Source organism: Euleptes europaea, chromosome 14, assembly GCF_029931775.1.
Source record: "Euleptes europaea isolate rEulEur1 chromosome 14, rEulEur1.hap1, whole genome shotgun sequence".
In the NCBI taxonomy this organism is placed as follows: Eukaryota; Metazoa; Chordata; class Lepidosauria; order Squamata; family Sphaerodactylidae; genus Euleptes; species Euleptes europaea.
Genome location: NC_079325.1, coordinates 34,677,784 through 34,692,172, shown reverse-complemented (window position 1 = coordinate 34,692,172; position 14,389 = coordinate 34,677,784). Strand labels below are relative to the sequence as shown.

General features: G+C 43.5%; 1 protein-coding gene across 4 annotated transcripts in view; it reads left to right on the top strand.

The window, feature by feature from the left end:
• The window catches only part of KANSL3 (KAT8 regulatory NSL complex subunit 3), a 29,295-nt gene extending 17,079 nt beyond the window's left edge, over window positions 1-12,216 (top strand). The window contains exons 14-22 of one of the 4 annotated variants that reach the window (XM_056860264.1): window positions 585-662; window positions 4,891-5,079; window positions 7,822-7,906; window positions 8,725-8,879; window positions 9,228-9,340; window positions 9,508-9,730; window positions 10,496-10,638; window positions 11,159-11,318; window positions 11,639-12,216. In XM_056860264.1, the coding sequence (XP_056716242.1) occupies window positions 585-662; window positions 4,891-5,079; window positions 7,822-7,906; window positions 8,725-8,879; window positions 9,228-9,340; window positions 9,508-9,730; window positions 10,496-10,638; window positions 11,159-11,318; window positions 11,639-12,201 (1,709 nt within the window). In that variant the 3' untranslated portion in view covers window positions 12,202-12,216. Of the gene's footprint in view, window positions 1-584; window positions 663-4,890; window positions 5,080-7,821; window positions 7,907-8,724; window positions 8,880-9,227; window positions 9,341-9,507; window positions 9,731-10,495; window positions 10,639-11,158; window positions 11,319-11,635 lie in introns of all 4 variants that reach the window. The other 3 variants (XM_056860263.1, XM_056860266.1, XM_056860265.1) reach the window with 3 other exon arrangements.
• Window positions 12,217-14,389: the final 2,173 nt, after the last annotated feature.

Here is a 14,389-nt window from a genome sequence, read left to right as displayed (position 1 = left end):
GCGGAAGAACAAAATAACAAATGCAAAGCATGTCTGTTACAGCAGTTTGTTGCGAGTAGCCCCTAGATCTGTGCTCTCTGGGCAGCAGTATGTAATTGTTAGCTGATGCTAGTAGGGTGTATGTTGCATTCTTATTGTCTAGGCAAAGCAGAAGAGTTGACGCTGTGTTGATTCCTTATAATTGCACACTTTGTTAGTAAATATGTGTGTCTATGTTGAGGTGTTTTGTTAATTAGGTAACCGTCTGTTTTGAAACAACTAAAAGTCCATGTGTTAGTTTGCTGATGGTGCAGCTTGAGAGAGTAGCTTTCTCAAATGTCTGGGTGCCCTTGCCCTAATGGAAATTGTTCTCCATCCTTGCTAGCCCTTGGATAGGATGCAGTGTATTTGGTCAAGGTGGAAGAGGGGGCAGCCTCAGTTCCAGGGGTGGTGGTGGTGTTTCTACTGCAGTTATACCAGTGGGAGACACTTCTGGGATTTGCCTACCAGCCTCCTAAAAATGATTTCGCTTCTCCTGGCGAGTATGAGGGAGGACCCTTCTAAACACAAGCTGTGGTACTGTAATTCTCTCTGATTCATTTCAGCTCAGTTTGCTGCATTTCTGAAACAAAACATGCTGGTGAGGAAATCTCTTCCTCCTGGCACCTCTTCATGCCTCTTTGGTGAGTATCTCCTCACTTTCTGCCTTTGCTGCCTTTTATCTTCCATCACCCTCCTTTCCTTACTCTCCTTCCTTGCACTGCTTTGGCAGTGTTTGGAAGTTGTCCTGCTTTTTGCCTCTGCATTGATTTAATGGGAGCTGAAGCAAAGTGCTTAGAATGCGAGCCACCTTCTCTTCTCTCCCCACCCTTCTTTTTTTTATATGGCAGGTAAATGATCCCTTTGAAAATGTTTATTGGCTTTAAAAAAAAATCACATGGTTGTCATGGTGACAGCTTTTGGACTGGAGCCTGAGTCTTCCTTTTCTGGACCTAGAAGTGCCAGCCATGCTTCTGTTTCTGTGGTGCTCCACTAACACATGAAGTTGCAAACTTAACAGCTAACGTGGGTGATTCTGGATGCTGCATAGGCAGCCCTAGTATGAGGAATCTGAGGCAGCTTCCTTGGGTGGTGGATTTTTGACTCGATGGAGGGCAGCAAAGTGGGACACAGTTCTGACCTAATGCAGGGCACAGTCTCCTAGGAAGCTCTCATGTATAAGCCTCATTGAATTGAAGGGGAGCCCCAAAGATGTGTGGGAGCTCATTTCAGTGAGGCTGGTGCAGGAGAACCTCCCAGTGCGCTGTGCTTGGTTAATCGTTTTATGGAAGAAGAGCATCGATTGGCTTCTGGAGGGATATGGTTTCTGCCTCTTTACAGAGATTTGACTCGATGGCCCTGAAGCACCATCCCTAAAATGCTTCAATTGTGTGGACTGAATTTCTACAGTGAATTCACCGGGGGGCGGGGGGGGGGCTGCATCTGATCATGTCATGACGCTCTTAGTTGGTATAGCACCATTAGACACAAGGGGATGCTAGCCAAACTTATAAACCAGATCCAAACAAATCTTACGATTTGGGCTATTCTTGGAGTGTATATTGATTTAACCTATTTATACACACTATGAAAATAGCATGGGCTGTATTGCCAATTTTAGTATTTTTATATGCATGACAGCATAATTTGTTGTGGGAAAAAATATTTACGGTCACTGTATTGCCACTCACAGGCCAATCCTGTGCATGTTTATCTGGTAGTAACTTCAGTGGAGGTTATTGGGTAAAAGTAACTAGTTTTTTTCAACTATTTGGACACGAAGGAACAGTTTCAGTAATCAGAGCTTGCTTAGCACTGTCTTGGCAGATTTAAGCAGAGCATCCCTTTCTTAGTTATTTGCAAAAAGAACAGCATCCTCTTCAGTGTGGCATTCAAAAGATCAGTAGAAGCCTGTAGAGCTCCCATAAAGATTTAGCAAACTGGTGAAAGAGTCCTTATCACACTTGGATATAAAGTGCAGTGGCTACAAGCAGTTGACATTGTTCTGAGTTTAAGTTTTAGTAGATTTTTCTATCTGTGGCTCCATCTGTCAAATGTCATTCTTATAATGCTCAGCATTGCTGACTGCTTTAGAGCCAGCCTGGAAATTTGCAGTTTCTGTTGCTCCAGGGATTGGTGTATGCGGGGTAAGGTGCAGAAGAAATATCTACATACTAAATGTGGGGCGCAGCAGAGAAGTACTTGTTAGTCATAACCCCCCCCCAAATCTACATAAAAACCAATTCAGTATAAATACATTTCAAATTAGTACTCTTTCTAAGCAAGTCCAGAGTGGAGTTTGGACTAAGTTTTCAAGAGCAGCTGTTCTTTGCTCTAGCTATCAGGGTTTTTAGGAATGCAGAGGGTATGTGTGTGTGGTTGACTGATTTCCTTTGCTGAATTACTAGATGAAAGTAGAGAGGCAGAATTTTCCCTATCTGGGACAAGCAAGCCTCAAGCTCACTGACAGCTAGTCTTGGAATTAAAATCTATGGATGACAATTAATATTTAACTGCATTAGATACTTTGGCTTCTCTGTCATCCATGCATTCGGTTCTAATAGCTGCAGCAAAAGTGAAATTCATCCAGACATTTAATGTGCACAATACTATTGTGGTATTTTTGTGCGTAATAGTATATAGCTATAGACAGACTCCTTACAGCTCAAAAAAGACTATTGTTCATCCTTCAAATATCCAATCCCTTCATTGTCAAAAGATTAAGAGATTTTCACTATGGAGTCAGCGTCAATTTGTGGGTATGACAAAGAGCACAAGAAAAATGAGGGAGGAAACTGGAAGAAATGCCAAGGAGGGAAAGATAAAAAAAGAAGATCTAATCGCTAGAACTGTTTTCAGCCTTGAATGTCTATGTTGAAACCTTTATCGAGTAAGCTGCATGCAAAGAGAGAGAGGCTTACATTTGTTGTTTTCTCTCAGAGGCCAAGTCCTTGTGAAGAGTTCTCTTGCGTAATCATTCCATGGCCATAGGTATGTTGAAGCCAACATTGTAGGCTCACTGTCTTGAGAAACCCAAGGAAAATTAAACCCACCCCTTCCTTTCTCTTCTTATACTGTGCTGGGACATGTGTCTGTGTACTGTAAATATCTCCCTCAATGCATTTTCTGTTACATCTGCAAATAGGGGCATACAGAAACATCCCCCCAATAACAAAGTGGATTTTGCATTATTCTGCATTAGTTTAAATCTCAGTTATATTGTAGAGTTCCACTGTAAATTTCAATAATCTTAGTTTTATCATCTAACACATGGAGCTAGTGGCATTTCCTTCAACAGGATAATATCATGAGGCTTTAGCTATTTATGAGATAATCATAGACAAAGTATTTAATTTATTTACTATATTTATAGTCCTTCTCACTAAGACTCAAAGCAGATTACCCAGGGTAAGTCAATGCAGTCAACATGAAGAGACATCCAATAAGCAATGTAGTAAGACTAGAGAAAATTGAAACAGCATAGCTTATTAGCTATAACATATACTGCAGATATGTAGAATGTAGAAAAATAGTATTACATCAATAGAAGCAATGCAACTACAACAGTGCATTATGTGCAGGAAACAGGTAATATGTCCTAAAACACAGTGGTGTAGTCTGCAGGTCCTTTCCCCCATAAAACACCCTCTTGAACCATTCTGTTATGGTATGGCTCTATTACCTTAATAGAAATGCCCTCCTGAACAGCTCTATCTTACATACTTTGTACAATGTGTGGGAGTCCTGCTGACCTCTTGAGGCAGGTTATTTCACAAGGTGGGGGCTGCAACAGGGAATGTAAATGTATGGGAGGTTGTTGATCTTGTCCAGTTGCAGAGTGGCACCTGCAGATACGAGGGACTAAGGCTGTTGGTTTTTAAAAATACCTGGATTGCTTCTTGCTGTCAAATAATGAAGCGATTGGTGTTCTGTGTGCTGTTTGGTATAGCCAGAAGGAAGAGCTGTGTTTTAGAGTGTTGTTATTAGGTACTTGGGCATGTTATTGCATTGTCTCTGAGCTCGCTAAGTGTAGTAAAACAAACAAAACTTGCTAATTGTTCCTTGCAGATGAAAAACACTGTGGAAGTGTTATGTGTTAAGCAGGAGAATCTTGTTCAGTTGCCAGTAAATTAGGTGAAATTGGTGAGACCTACTAGTAAAAGAAGCTGGAGTAGAACTGTATCCCACTAATTTCAGTACAATTTGTTTTTATGAAAATATACTTAGATCTGTAGACTTGTGGAATTTGATATGACTACTAGAAAAGCGGATTTTTCTTTTTAAAGTCTTCAACTCACATGAGTGCAGATCACAATTTCAGTATCTGTTCTGTGTCCCTGCACTATCCTGCAACTCATCACACCGCTTCCCTCTTTATGTTTTGTTACTCTGCCGTTAGATCAGGGCACTGATCATGCTGCCTTTTGAATAAATATTTTACATGTCTGCAGATCCTTATTGTTTGCTATCTAACAAATTGATTCGGTGGGGTTGATCAGAACTCATAATTTTGTACATTGTGTAAATGCATATTGTTGGTCACCTTGAACTTGTAGGATTTGGGCAACTTTTGACTTGAAGTAAAGAGCTTTTCATACTGTCAGTAAGAATATTAAGCTTTAAGCGACTAGTCTGAGCATTTCTTTGTCATATAACTCTGAGTGATTGGTCGACTAAGGGCCTTTGAAAGCAGAGAGGAAAGGCTTCTGATACACTGGAAACAAAAAGGCCACTTTATACAAAGGATAGCACAAGAAAGCTGCCCGGGTCCAAGTTTGGGCCTTGGGGTTTTATACTTCCCATTTCTGGCAGTGGAGAAATTACCCTGCAGTCTCAGTTTCAAGTATGCCATTTTGTTTTGTGCAGTTCCAGTCTCTTCAGAGCAGCTGCTGGATGCGGGGGAGAAAGAAGATGTGCGGATGCAGCTGAAGAGGCACCAGGCTCCCAGCCCCACCCAGTGCAGCAAATCCGCCAAGCGGGCCAAAATCAAGGTGACCATTGTCTCCCATGGGGAAGCTGCTGGAGCAGGGAATGGAGCAACCCTGGACACGTCATCAGAAAGTGAGTCATGGAAATTGGGAGCAGATTGTACGTGCCTCCTGGGTGGGCAGAAGGAGACCGAAAGGGGGCAGGGAATATACACAAGTCACTTGTATCAAGTTCAAATAGCCTAATTGCATTTTGGCTGACGGGGATGAGCACTAAGGCGTGTAAAATATGGATGCAGTAGGTGGATTCAGAGTTCACTCCAGTAGCTGTGATAACGGAAAGCAAGCACCTAACATGCCCTACCATCTGGTGAGAATAATATAGATGTCATCATTCAGGAGCCCCGTGGTGCAGAGTGGTAAGCTGCAGCACTGCAGTTCAAACTCCATTTATGACCTGAGTTCGATCCCGACAGAAGTCGGTTTCAGGTAGCCAGCTCAAGGTTGACTCAGCATTCCATCCTTCCGAGGTCGGTAAAAGGAGCACCCAGCTTGCTGGGGGTAAAGGGAAGATGACTGGGGAAGGCAATGGCAAACCACCCCATAAACAAAAGTCTGCCTAATACATGACGGGATGTGACTTCACCCCATGGGTCAGTAATGACCCAGTGCTTGCACAGGGAACTATCTTTACCTTTTACTATCATTCATGAGCAATTTCTAGTTGCAATTTAATTGAGGAAGGGAAGTGAGAACCACATATGTTGCTCTGAGTTGCTTAAAGGGAGGGCAGAATAAAAATGTACTAGTTCTAGAAAAAAGCTTGTATAATATTGTGAACACACAGTTCATGGTATCTTCTGATGTTTCTTAGAAGCCAAGTCAGTGCACTTGTTAAATTTCAGTCAGCAGATTCGTTCTGTGTACTTTGCTGCACAGCAACTGTCATGAAGGGATGGATTAAAAAAGTATAACCGTGACAGTGCTGGAGTCCAGTCATTCAACCCCCTTTGTAGGTTCCCACTGGCACTGTATTAGGAGAGTTTGAAGGGAGTAAAACAGGGCCTCAGGGGGAAAAAACCTGTGGGGATGACTGACAGAAGTTAGTAATAACAGAGGTTATTTCCAGTGCTAAATGTTAACCTTTGTCATTGTGCAAGCTAAGGGAAGATGTTTGTAACTAAACTGCTGCTTTTTATGAGTTGCTATTCCTCAGCCAATATGGTGTTCAGGAGGTGGGAAATGTATGGGGCATGCTGAATGTGAAGGGATTTGTTAGTATGGTCAATTTTAAAGAAGTGTATCTCAAGGGAGTTCCATGGTCTTTGAATCTGGACCAACGGAAGTGGCTTCTCAAACACTATTAAGTTGGGAGTATAGCCATAAAAGCTTCATCCTGGGGATCCCATTTGTTCTTTTAAAATATTTATATCTTGCATAACTAGTTTCCTGGATATTATAACTTCAGGATGTTACTGGGGCCTGAAATACAAAGTTGGTTGCAAATGTAAAGGATCACTCCCCCCCCCCCCAATGTTGTGAGGCTCTTAGGAGCCAAGGGAAGTGGGCAACAGTGTTTCATTCCATCTGTTTCCTTTAAAAAGGCTGCTTCACACAGTTCCGTGTTTGGGAGCACATGTACACATCATGTATATGACGACCATGTTTGCTGATGCTGGGATAGGATCACCCTGTCCATGATGTATGGTACCCGGAGTTCCTTGGAGGAAGGGCAGGATATAAATGTCTTATAAAAAAGTATGCTGGCCTGGGAATTGGCCACAGTGCATTGATTTGCGTGCACACTGGTGCAGATATTGGTTTCCATTGTGAAATGTGAACCAGAAGGAAGTGTACCTGTCAAATCTTGATTTTTGTTGGCACAGTTGGAGAACAGTGCATGGTTCAGCATCATCACAGTGCTAGATGTTAACCCCAATACAGTTGAACAGAGCTAAATGTAAACTAGATGAGTGAATGAATCAGCCCCATTTATGGAAGTGAATACTTTCAGAAGGGTAGTTATTGATTGCTTCGTTGAGTCCTGTTCTAGGCTGTTTGTAAAAAAAAGTAGTTGTCTTGAGAGCACTGAAAGATGGAGACTTCCAAAGCTGTAAAATGTTATACTTTTGTAAATCTTCCAGTGGTTAGTTTAACAGTATTTTTCTATACTGTACAAATTAACTACTCTGTGTGTGTGTTTTAACACTGAAGCATACATTCATCAGCTTTGAAAGTTTCTGTTCCTTTAATTTTTTTAATTATCCAAACTTTATTTCTTTTCACAGAAAATAATGAAATGCAGAAGTTAACTTGAACAAAACAAGAATTCCCTCTTACCATATGTGGACAGAAGGAATATGCAAGACAAAAATTATATATTTGTATCCAAAACACTACAATAAAAGCATAATTTTAACTCCGGTTTTGTTCCTGTGTATTTTATAAATGCCTTAGGAGGATGCTAACAGAATCAAATGGATTAAATAAAGCCCTGCTGTGGCTGATTAGCTGGTGAAACAAGGTAGTAGAGAGAAAATAGTATAAGTGACATAAGCCGTGGACAGTAGTGATTTGCCACCTTTGAGCCTGCAGGCCTAGGTTTCCAATGCTTTGGAGGCAATGTCTGGTTTCCGTCTTGTGCATCATGGAGCTGCTGGTATCCAGAATCCATTTCATGTATTGCTCTACGTTACCTGCCGAGTGAGTTGCATGATCTCATAGTATTTCTTGCATTTTTCACAGCAGTGTCAGCTTATGGAGTGTGAGTGCTGGAGCGTGCTACCTGAGCTTTTTCCAGTCCTTCAAAAACAGCTTTAATCATGGTAAAGAAGATAACCTGATGTCTCATTTCTCCCCCCTCCCCATTTTGCAGCAGCTGCAGTGAAACCTCTTGCTGTGGCCTTTGGACAGTCTGTGCTGGGTGCAAAAGAGGTGACGGGAGTGCTTGCCACCCCAAAGTGAGTACCTTTGAAACAGCCACTTAGAGGCAGAGTTCAAGTCCCTTCCCAGTTTTAAATGCCAAATTCAAACGGACAATTAAAAATGTAACCAGACCTCCTAATCAACTTAGGAGCTGTCTCTTTCCTTACTTGATGGCAGAGCAGAATCTCACTAGGAGACTGCAGAATCAAAGGGTGATTTGCACATGTAAATAAGCCGTCACAGAGAGAACTTTCACATAACCTCACATGATCTCAGATCACTGGTGCTTTCCCAGTTAAAGTCAGCATATGCCTTTAGCTGTGAGAACTCAACAGATTATATGCATATGTGACCAGGCCTATATCCAGCAATGGCCAGGCGAAATCATGCGGTCCTGGCTGCTTTGTGTCACAGACTGCGATCAAGAGCACAACAGAAAAGGGAAGATGCATAGAGTGTGAAGCTTCAGGTATTGTATGTAAAATCGCTAAGCCATGTGTTTGGGGAAAACAAAATCTCTTTGTTTATGAACACTTTTTCAGGTATCTAATGCAAATATTTTGTCCTAGTAAAAGTCTCTGTGTAATCATGTTTCCATCTGACTTCCAGCTGGTGTGGTTCAGTGCTTAGGCTAGGCTCTTGGAGACCTAGGTTCAAATCATTACTCTGCCATGAAGACTCACTGGGTGCCTTTGGGCCAGTCATTCTCAGCCTAACCTACGTGATTTACATGGTGGTGATTGTGAGGATAAAATAGAGGCAGGAAGAATTGGGGAGAAAAGTGGGGTATGAATATAAATCCCCCCCATCTGTAACTTTGTTGCCAACTTGACTGTATCTCATGTTTTCCCAGGCAAAGTTCTGCAGCAGACAGCCCCTCCATCAGTCCTACCCCCTCTGCTATAATCCCCAGTAGCACAGCTCCGAGTGCTTTCCATGCCCTGCAGAACAGACTGGTTGCCAGCAGCACACACTGCGTACAGGCTCAATCCAGCACTCCACTCCAAGGTAACCGATGAGGGTCTCTCATTTTGTGCAAGGCAATTCCTGGTCTGAAGTGGATATAGAAAGCAACTGTTGTGTTACCTTTGACTTGAAATTTGGGTATTCCTTCCGTGCTTGGGCATCCTGACATTAAGATGGATTGGCCAGAGTTCAGATCAACTGAATTGTTTTGAGACTCGCAGCGAGTTCAGATATGTGGTCCTGTGCGACCAGCTGGATGCAGAAATGGCTGTGCAGGCTTGTGCTGTCCCTGCCTGCCTGAATCGTGGGCTCAGACAGCAGTTGAGTTTTCCTCCCTATACAAGGACGAAAGAAAAAAAAAATCTCTTCGCTTCTCTTTGGTCTCTTCAGGGACAGCATCAGCCAGCAGTCTTCTGCAGGGCTTGAGCTTCAGCCTGCAGGACATTGGCACAAAGCCGGCAGCTCTTCCAGCAAGCGTTGCTGCCGCAGGGCCTTCAATTCAGGTAGGCAACATCAGCGGTGGTATAGTTGAGATGCAAGTGTGTGAAACAAAAGCCAAGGCGTCATACGACAGAGGCTTTATTTAAACTTGTGGGTGTCTTATGAGATGGAGGAAAGTGGCGCATGGTCTTGCCCCAATGCCACTGCCTGTTATTTTTGTATCCTGCAGACCTCCACCCTGAAGACCTCCACACCAGTCCAGAATTTAAACGCCATAACCACCAGTACAGGAGCAATTGTCCGCACTATCCCGGTAGCCACATCACTGTCATCCCTTGGAGCTTCGGCAAATGCAAAGCCCACCACAATTCACCAGCTTCTCACAAACGGGGGGCTGGCAAAGCTCGCCAGCAGCCTTCCTGGCTTGGCTCACATCTCCGGTCAGGGGACAGGTAAGAGTCACACTGTGATGTCAAAGTCGGGAACAGTTCCCTTTCAAGGTGGCTTTTCCTGGATTAACACCACAATGCGTGGCATCATCAGTAGGTTTGGTGAGGTTATTTTGTCAGTGAAAATGATAGCCCAGTTATTAGAATGACATAATCTTGACTGGTTTGGGACACCACTCAGAGCCAATGTTATGAAACACTTGTGAATGCAGCAGAGTGTTTCTTCATTCAGACATTTGCATTGCTGTGTCAGGAGCCATCTTTGAAAGCAGAATTATGTACATGAAGGCAATAACTAAAGTCTTAAACCCAAAATGATGGCTGTCAGCTGATGAGATTGGCACATGCTTTCAGTGCCCTATGAAGGGAGTCAGTGTGGTGGAATGGCTGAACTTAGACTGGGGAGACTGCTCAGCTAGGAAACTCACTGGGTGGTCTTGGGCAAGGCACCAGTTCTCTGCTTCACCAGGGTGTTAAGATGACACCACCAAACTCAGTGTGCCACCATGACCTCCGTGAAGAAAAGGGCGAGATGCAAATGTGATTCTGCAGTACCAAATGCTTGCTTTACAAGAAAAAGAAAAAAAGTTGAGATTATGCTTTCTAGCAATGCACAGATGTGCAGGAAGCCCAGTATATAAAAAGCTGCCCCTAGAAGAGCAATCTCGAACATTTCTAAAACGTCAGCCATAATGGCTCCAGTGTCTGTAGTGAACTGTATGCTCTGAAGTCACCTTACACCAGTGAGTGTTGTTTTATCTCTTCCAGGTTTGAAGGCCCCAACCACTATCACAGTAACACTGCGGGGACAGGCCAGCCGAGTCACCACCCTCAGTCAGGCAGCCATCGGAGCTGTCCAGCCCCAGCTGGAAGAGCAGCAGCTGCTGCTCCCCCCACCACAGCCAGCCCAGGTAATTCTAGCTGCCAGAATGATAACTTTCAAATGGGTGCATGACAAACAGTTGCAGAAACTGCCTGTTGAGGCTTGAGAGTTTGTGTGGTGCCAGGTTCAAATCACAGCCATAAAACTCGCTGGGCGACTTTGGGACAGCCACCCCCGTCTAACCTACTCAAGAGTTTTTGCCAGCGCAGAATAGATGAGGAGCGAACAGTGTATGTTGCCCTGAGCTCCTTGTATTTGCTTCCTGCTTTGTGGTGATACTGCAAACTTTCAAAGCTGGAAAATTGAGGGGGAGGTTCCTATTGAAAAATACAATGCTGTCAATCTGTAAGCTGCACAGAACTTTTACAGAGTTGCCAATTGTCAGAACTGGCCTGTTCCCATTAGCTTCTTGACACTTCCCTGTTCCAGAGGGACAGCTGCATCTTTTGCATCTAAAATGAGGAGGGGTCTTGTGGCCCACTCATGTTCCAAAACGTCTTCAGTTCCTGTGTTTTAGCTTCCAGTTTTATGTTTAATTTTTTTTCCAGATTCCAGACAGCGCAGTTGGAAACTTAACTAGCCCAGCATCCAGCTCCATGACTCCCACCAAATTGCTGTCTCAGGCAGAACTTGGCAAAGGCCAGGCCAGTGTAGAGATGCCTCCCACCGACCAAGTATCTCAACCAATGTCAGTAACACTCCCTGTAGGTAAGAAATAGTGTGGAATAGTCCTGCCACGTCTATAAGGTTGAGCTCTGCTTTCCTTGAATTGAGTGGACTTGTCTCTTTAGTCAAACTCATAGAACCGCTAATATTTGTGTTTACTAATAGCATGTGTTTGCATTTAGCAGTCCAAACGGATCACGTTCAGCTCTTTTGCCTGAAGGCCAGCTTTCAGGTTGCAGCAAATTAGGGGGTGCATTTCTTTTGAAAGTCTAGCCCGCAGCTTGCTAGCTCGCTTGTTTGTTCAGACATTGAAGTATTGAGGAGCCATCTGAAACACCCATCTTGTCTCTCTTCCTCAGCAGTAACCACCACAAGCCCCATGAAGACACTGTACGTGATGTCAGATGCCAAACTGTCTGCACTCACAAAATCCGTCATGGCAGAGGCTGCTTCTGTCCCACTGAAGCCCACAGCAGTCCAAACCACTGCTGTATCCTCCTCGGCCGCCACCCCTCTCGGAGCTGTGACTTTTGCCACCTCAACACCAGCCAGTAATTCCAGTCCATCCTGCAGCCTGGTGCATTCCAAAGTAGGACCTGTTCTGCAGACCACATCCAAGACCGTTATACTGACCTCTACACTAACGGCCATGAAGGGTGACCGGGCTCTCGGACAGAGGGGAGAAAAAGTTAATCTGACCAAAGGCCATGCGGTTGGTGCTCTGGAGACCCTGGGCAGGGTGCCTTCTGTCATGGACGACAGCAGCACCATCATCCACACCCGGGAATCTCTTACTAACAGACACTTACTGCCCCAGGGCATGTTGCCTGCTGCACCTGGCACCACACTTATAACACTGGGCAGTAACCTGGGCAGCTCCTCCATCATAGCTACTGCTGGGCCTGCCCTCAGCCAGAAGCCATAGCGAACTCCATGCTGTGTTACTACTGTTAACTTGATTTTTGCTTTTGCTATGGAAAAATGAAACTTGGTTGTGGGAACAAGAGTATCGTTCCCTAATTTTTGTCCTCTGTATTGGGAGGATGCTTTGTTTTTGTTCATTGATCACTTTTAATAAACTCTTGTGTGCATAATACTTTTAATTGTCTAGTATAAGGGGAGGCACACTAATTTAACATAGAGTATTCTGTCTTTGGGATCCTTATAAAATCTCTTCCTGGAAGAGATTTTTTGGCAGAGAAAGTGTTGTATTCCCAGTACAGGGAGGCAAATAAAACATTTCACTTATGGGGATTTCTTAGGGACAGATGGACTTGGAGTAGCAGAGCTACTACAGATTAAAATTAACCATCCAAAAGTAAGACACCAGCCTGTTCAAACAATTTTTTCCATAGTAGAATGAGGTGGTCAAGGTCCAGTGGAGTGTCTTAACAGTGCCATCAAGCAGGTTGATTCAGAATCCTACAGAGGTCTATTAAATGCGGCTTACTTATAGGAAACTGTTTTTAGGATTACACTGTAAAAGAGCCATCACGGCTGACTGACTGCTGGTTCAAAGGCAAGGACTGGGGCTTCTTTCACACATTTTCTGGCTCAGGCTGTGCTGGAGTAGAGGTGAAAACAGGATGGGCTGGTTAGAACTACCAGCAGACGTAAATCTTTTGATAGGTCAAGGTTGTGCCAATACTGCTTCTCAGAAAGATGAGAGACAACATAGCTGTACTGGAAACTTGGGAAGGCACAGAAACGCTTTTCAAACTCTTCTGGGAGCATGGAGCACCTGCATGGCAGATCCTGTGCATACAGTTGAATGGCTATCCTCCCTAAAGCTTCCAGTCTCCCAGTGAAGAAATTTTCCTGTCCCAATTTATAATTCAAACAGTTGGGAGAACTCATCAAACTTGTTTTATCAAGAGTTCCCCTAAATACAAAGAAGCCTCAGCTGGGGGAGCTTCATTGTATCACCATCTTTTATTCCTCCTCAGGACTACAGAATAGAGAAACTCCATCTGCACTTGAGGCTCTGTAGGAGCTTAAGATGAGTTTAACTGAGAAGACGGGCAGAAGTTGCTTTCCCTCTCCCTCCCCAACCCAATCATAATGGGATAAGTGTGGGGTATGAAGGAAAGGATGGTGCTAAGTTATAATGCAACCAGCAAAAATTCAGAGGGATTGGTATGGTTTGGAGATCTCATTCAGACACCCTTCCATCCCAGTTCAAAAACTTGCCAACATCAACTGCCCTGCTTTTTGCAACAAGTAACCCAACAAGCTTGATCATACACAGAAACATTTATTAGCCATCCAGTGTAAAATGTAATGCATTTCATGGTAAGAGAAAGGCAGTCTTGAACCTACAGTATGACAACCTGAATAAACAAGCAAGTGATTTCTATGGAGAAAAGTCTACCAGTGGTATAATAACTATAAACATATACTACCAGCACTATTTTTCTTCACAGAACAACAGCCTTTGAATGAATAGTAATAATATTTGGGGGGGGGCTGGAATGTTGTACAGAACTCTTGGTAGTGGTGCAAGTCCAAAGAATTTAACTGAAAAATATCTGTGGGGATAGATGCCATAAATGCCAGAGCTCTTGAAATTCCCGTCCTTCTATTTTTACAATGATATACTTAATTCTATTGTTCTCCTTAAAGCCTGTCAAAGAGATGATGTTCTTAAATACAGCTACAGACATTCTGATAGCTCAAGATTAATCCTCCTTCCTGTGCAAATGTGAAGATCACAAAATGAGCAGACTTTTCCTGTTCAGAAACCTTGGCACGGGGTCACAGAACAGCATGTTCCATCTAAGTGAATAGGAAAGCCTTAGCAAATGGCAGAGCTTTTGCATGTGCCCAGGGGCCTCCACACCTGCAAGGAATCACTGGATTGGAGTAACTACATTCAGATACCAGAGAGAGGATCCCATTTATAAGTCCTTTCCTGCTAGGAAAATGATGCAGCAAGTACAATTCTCTCTTTCAGTAAAACTTCCAACAGATAAGACGAAGGACAGAACATCCATCTTCCAAGGCCATTCTTCTTATCAGGCAAACTGCAGCTGCACAATGATTTTGCAGGGAAGTATAATTACAAGATACTCTTCATTATGGTAAGGGAGGCTAATTTGTCATAGGTGAAGATT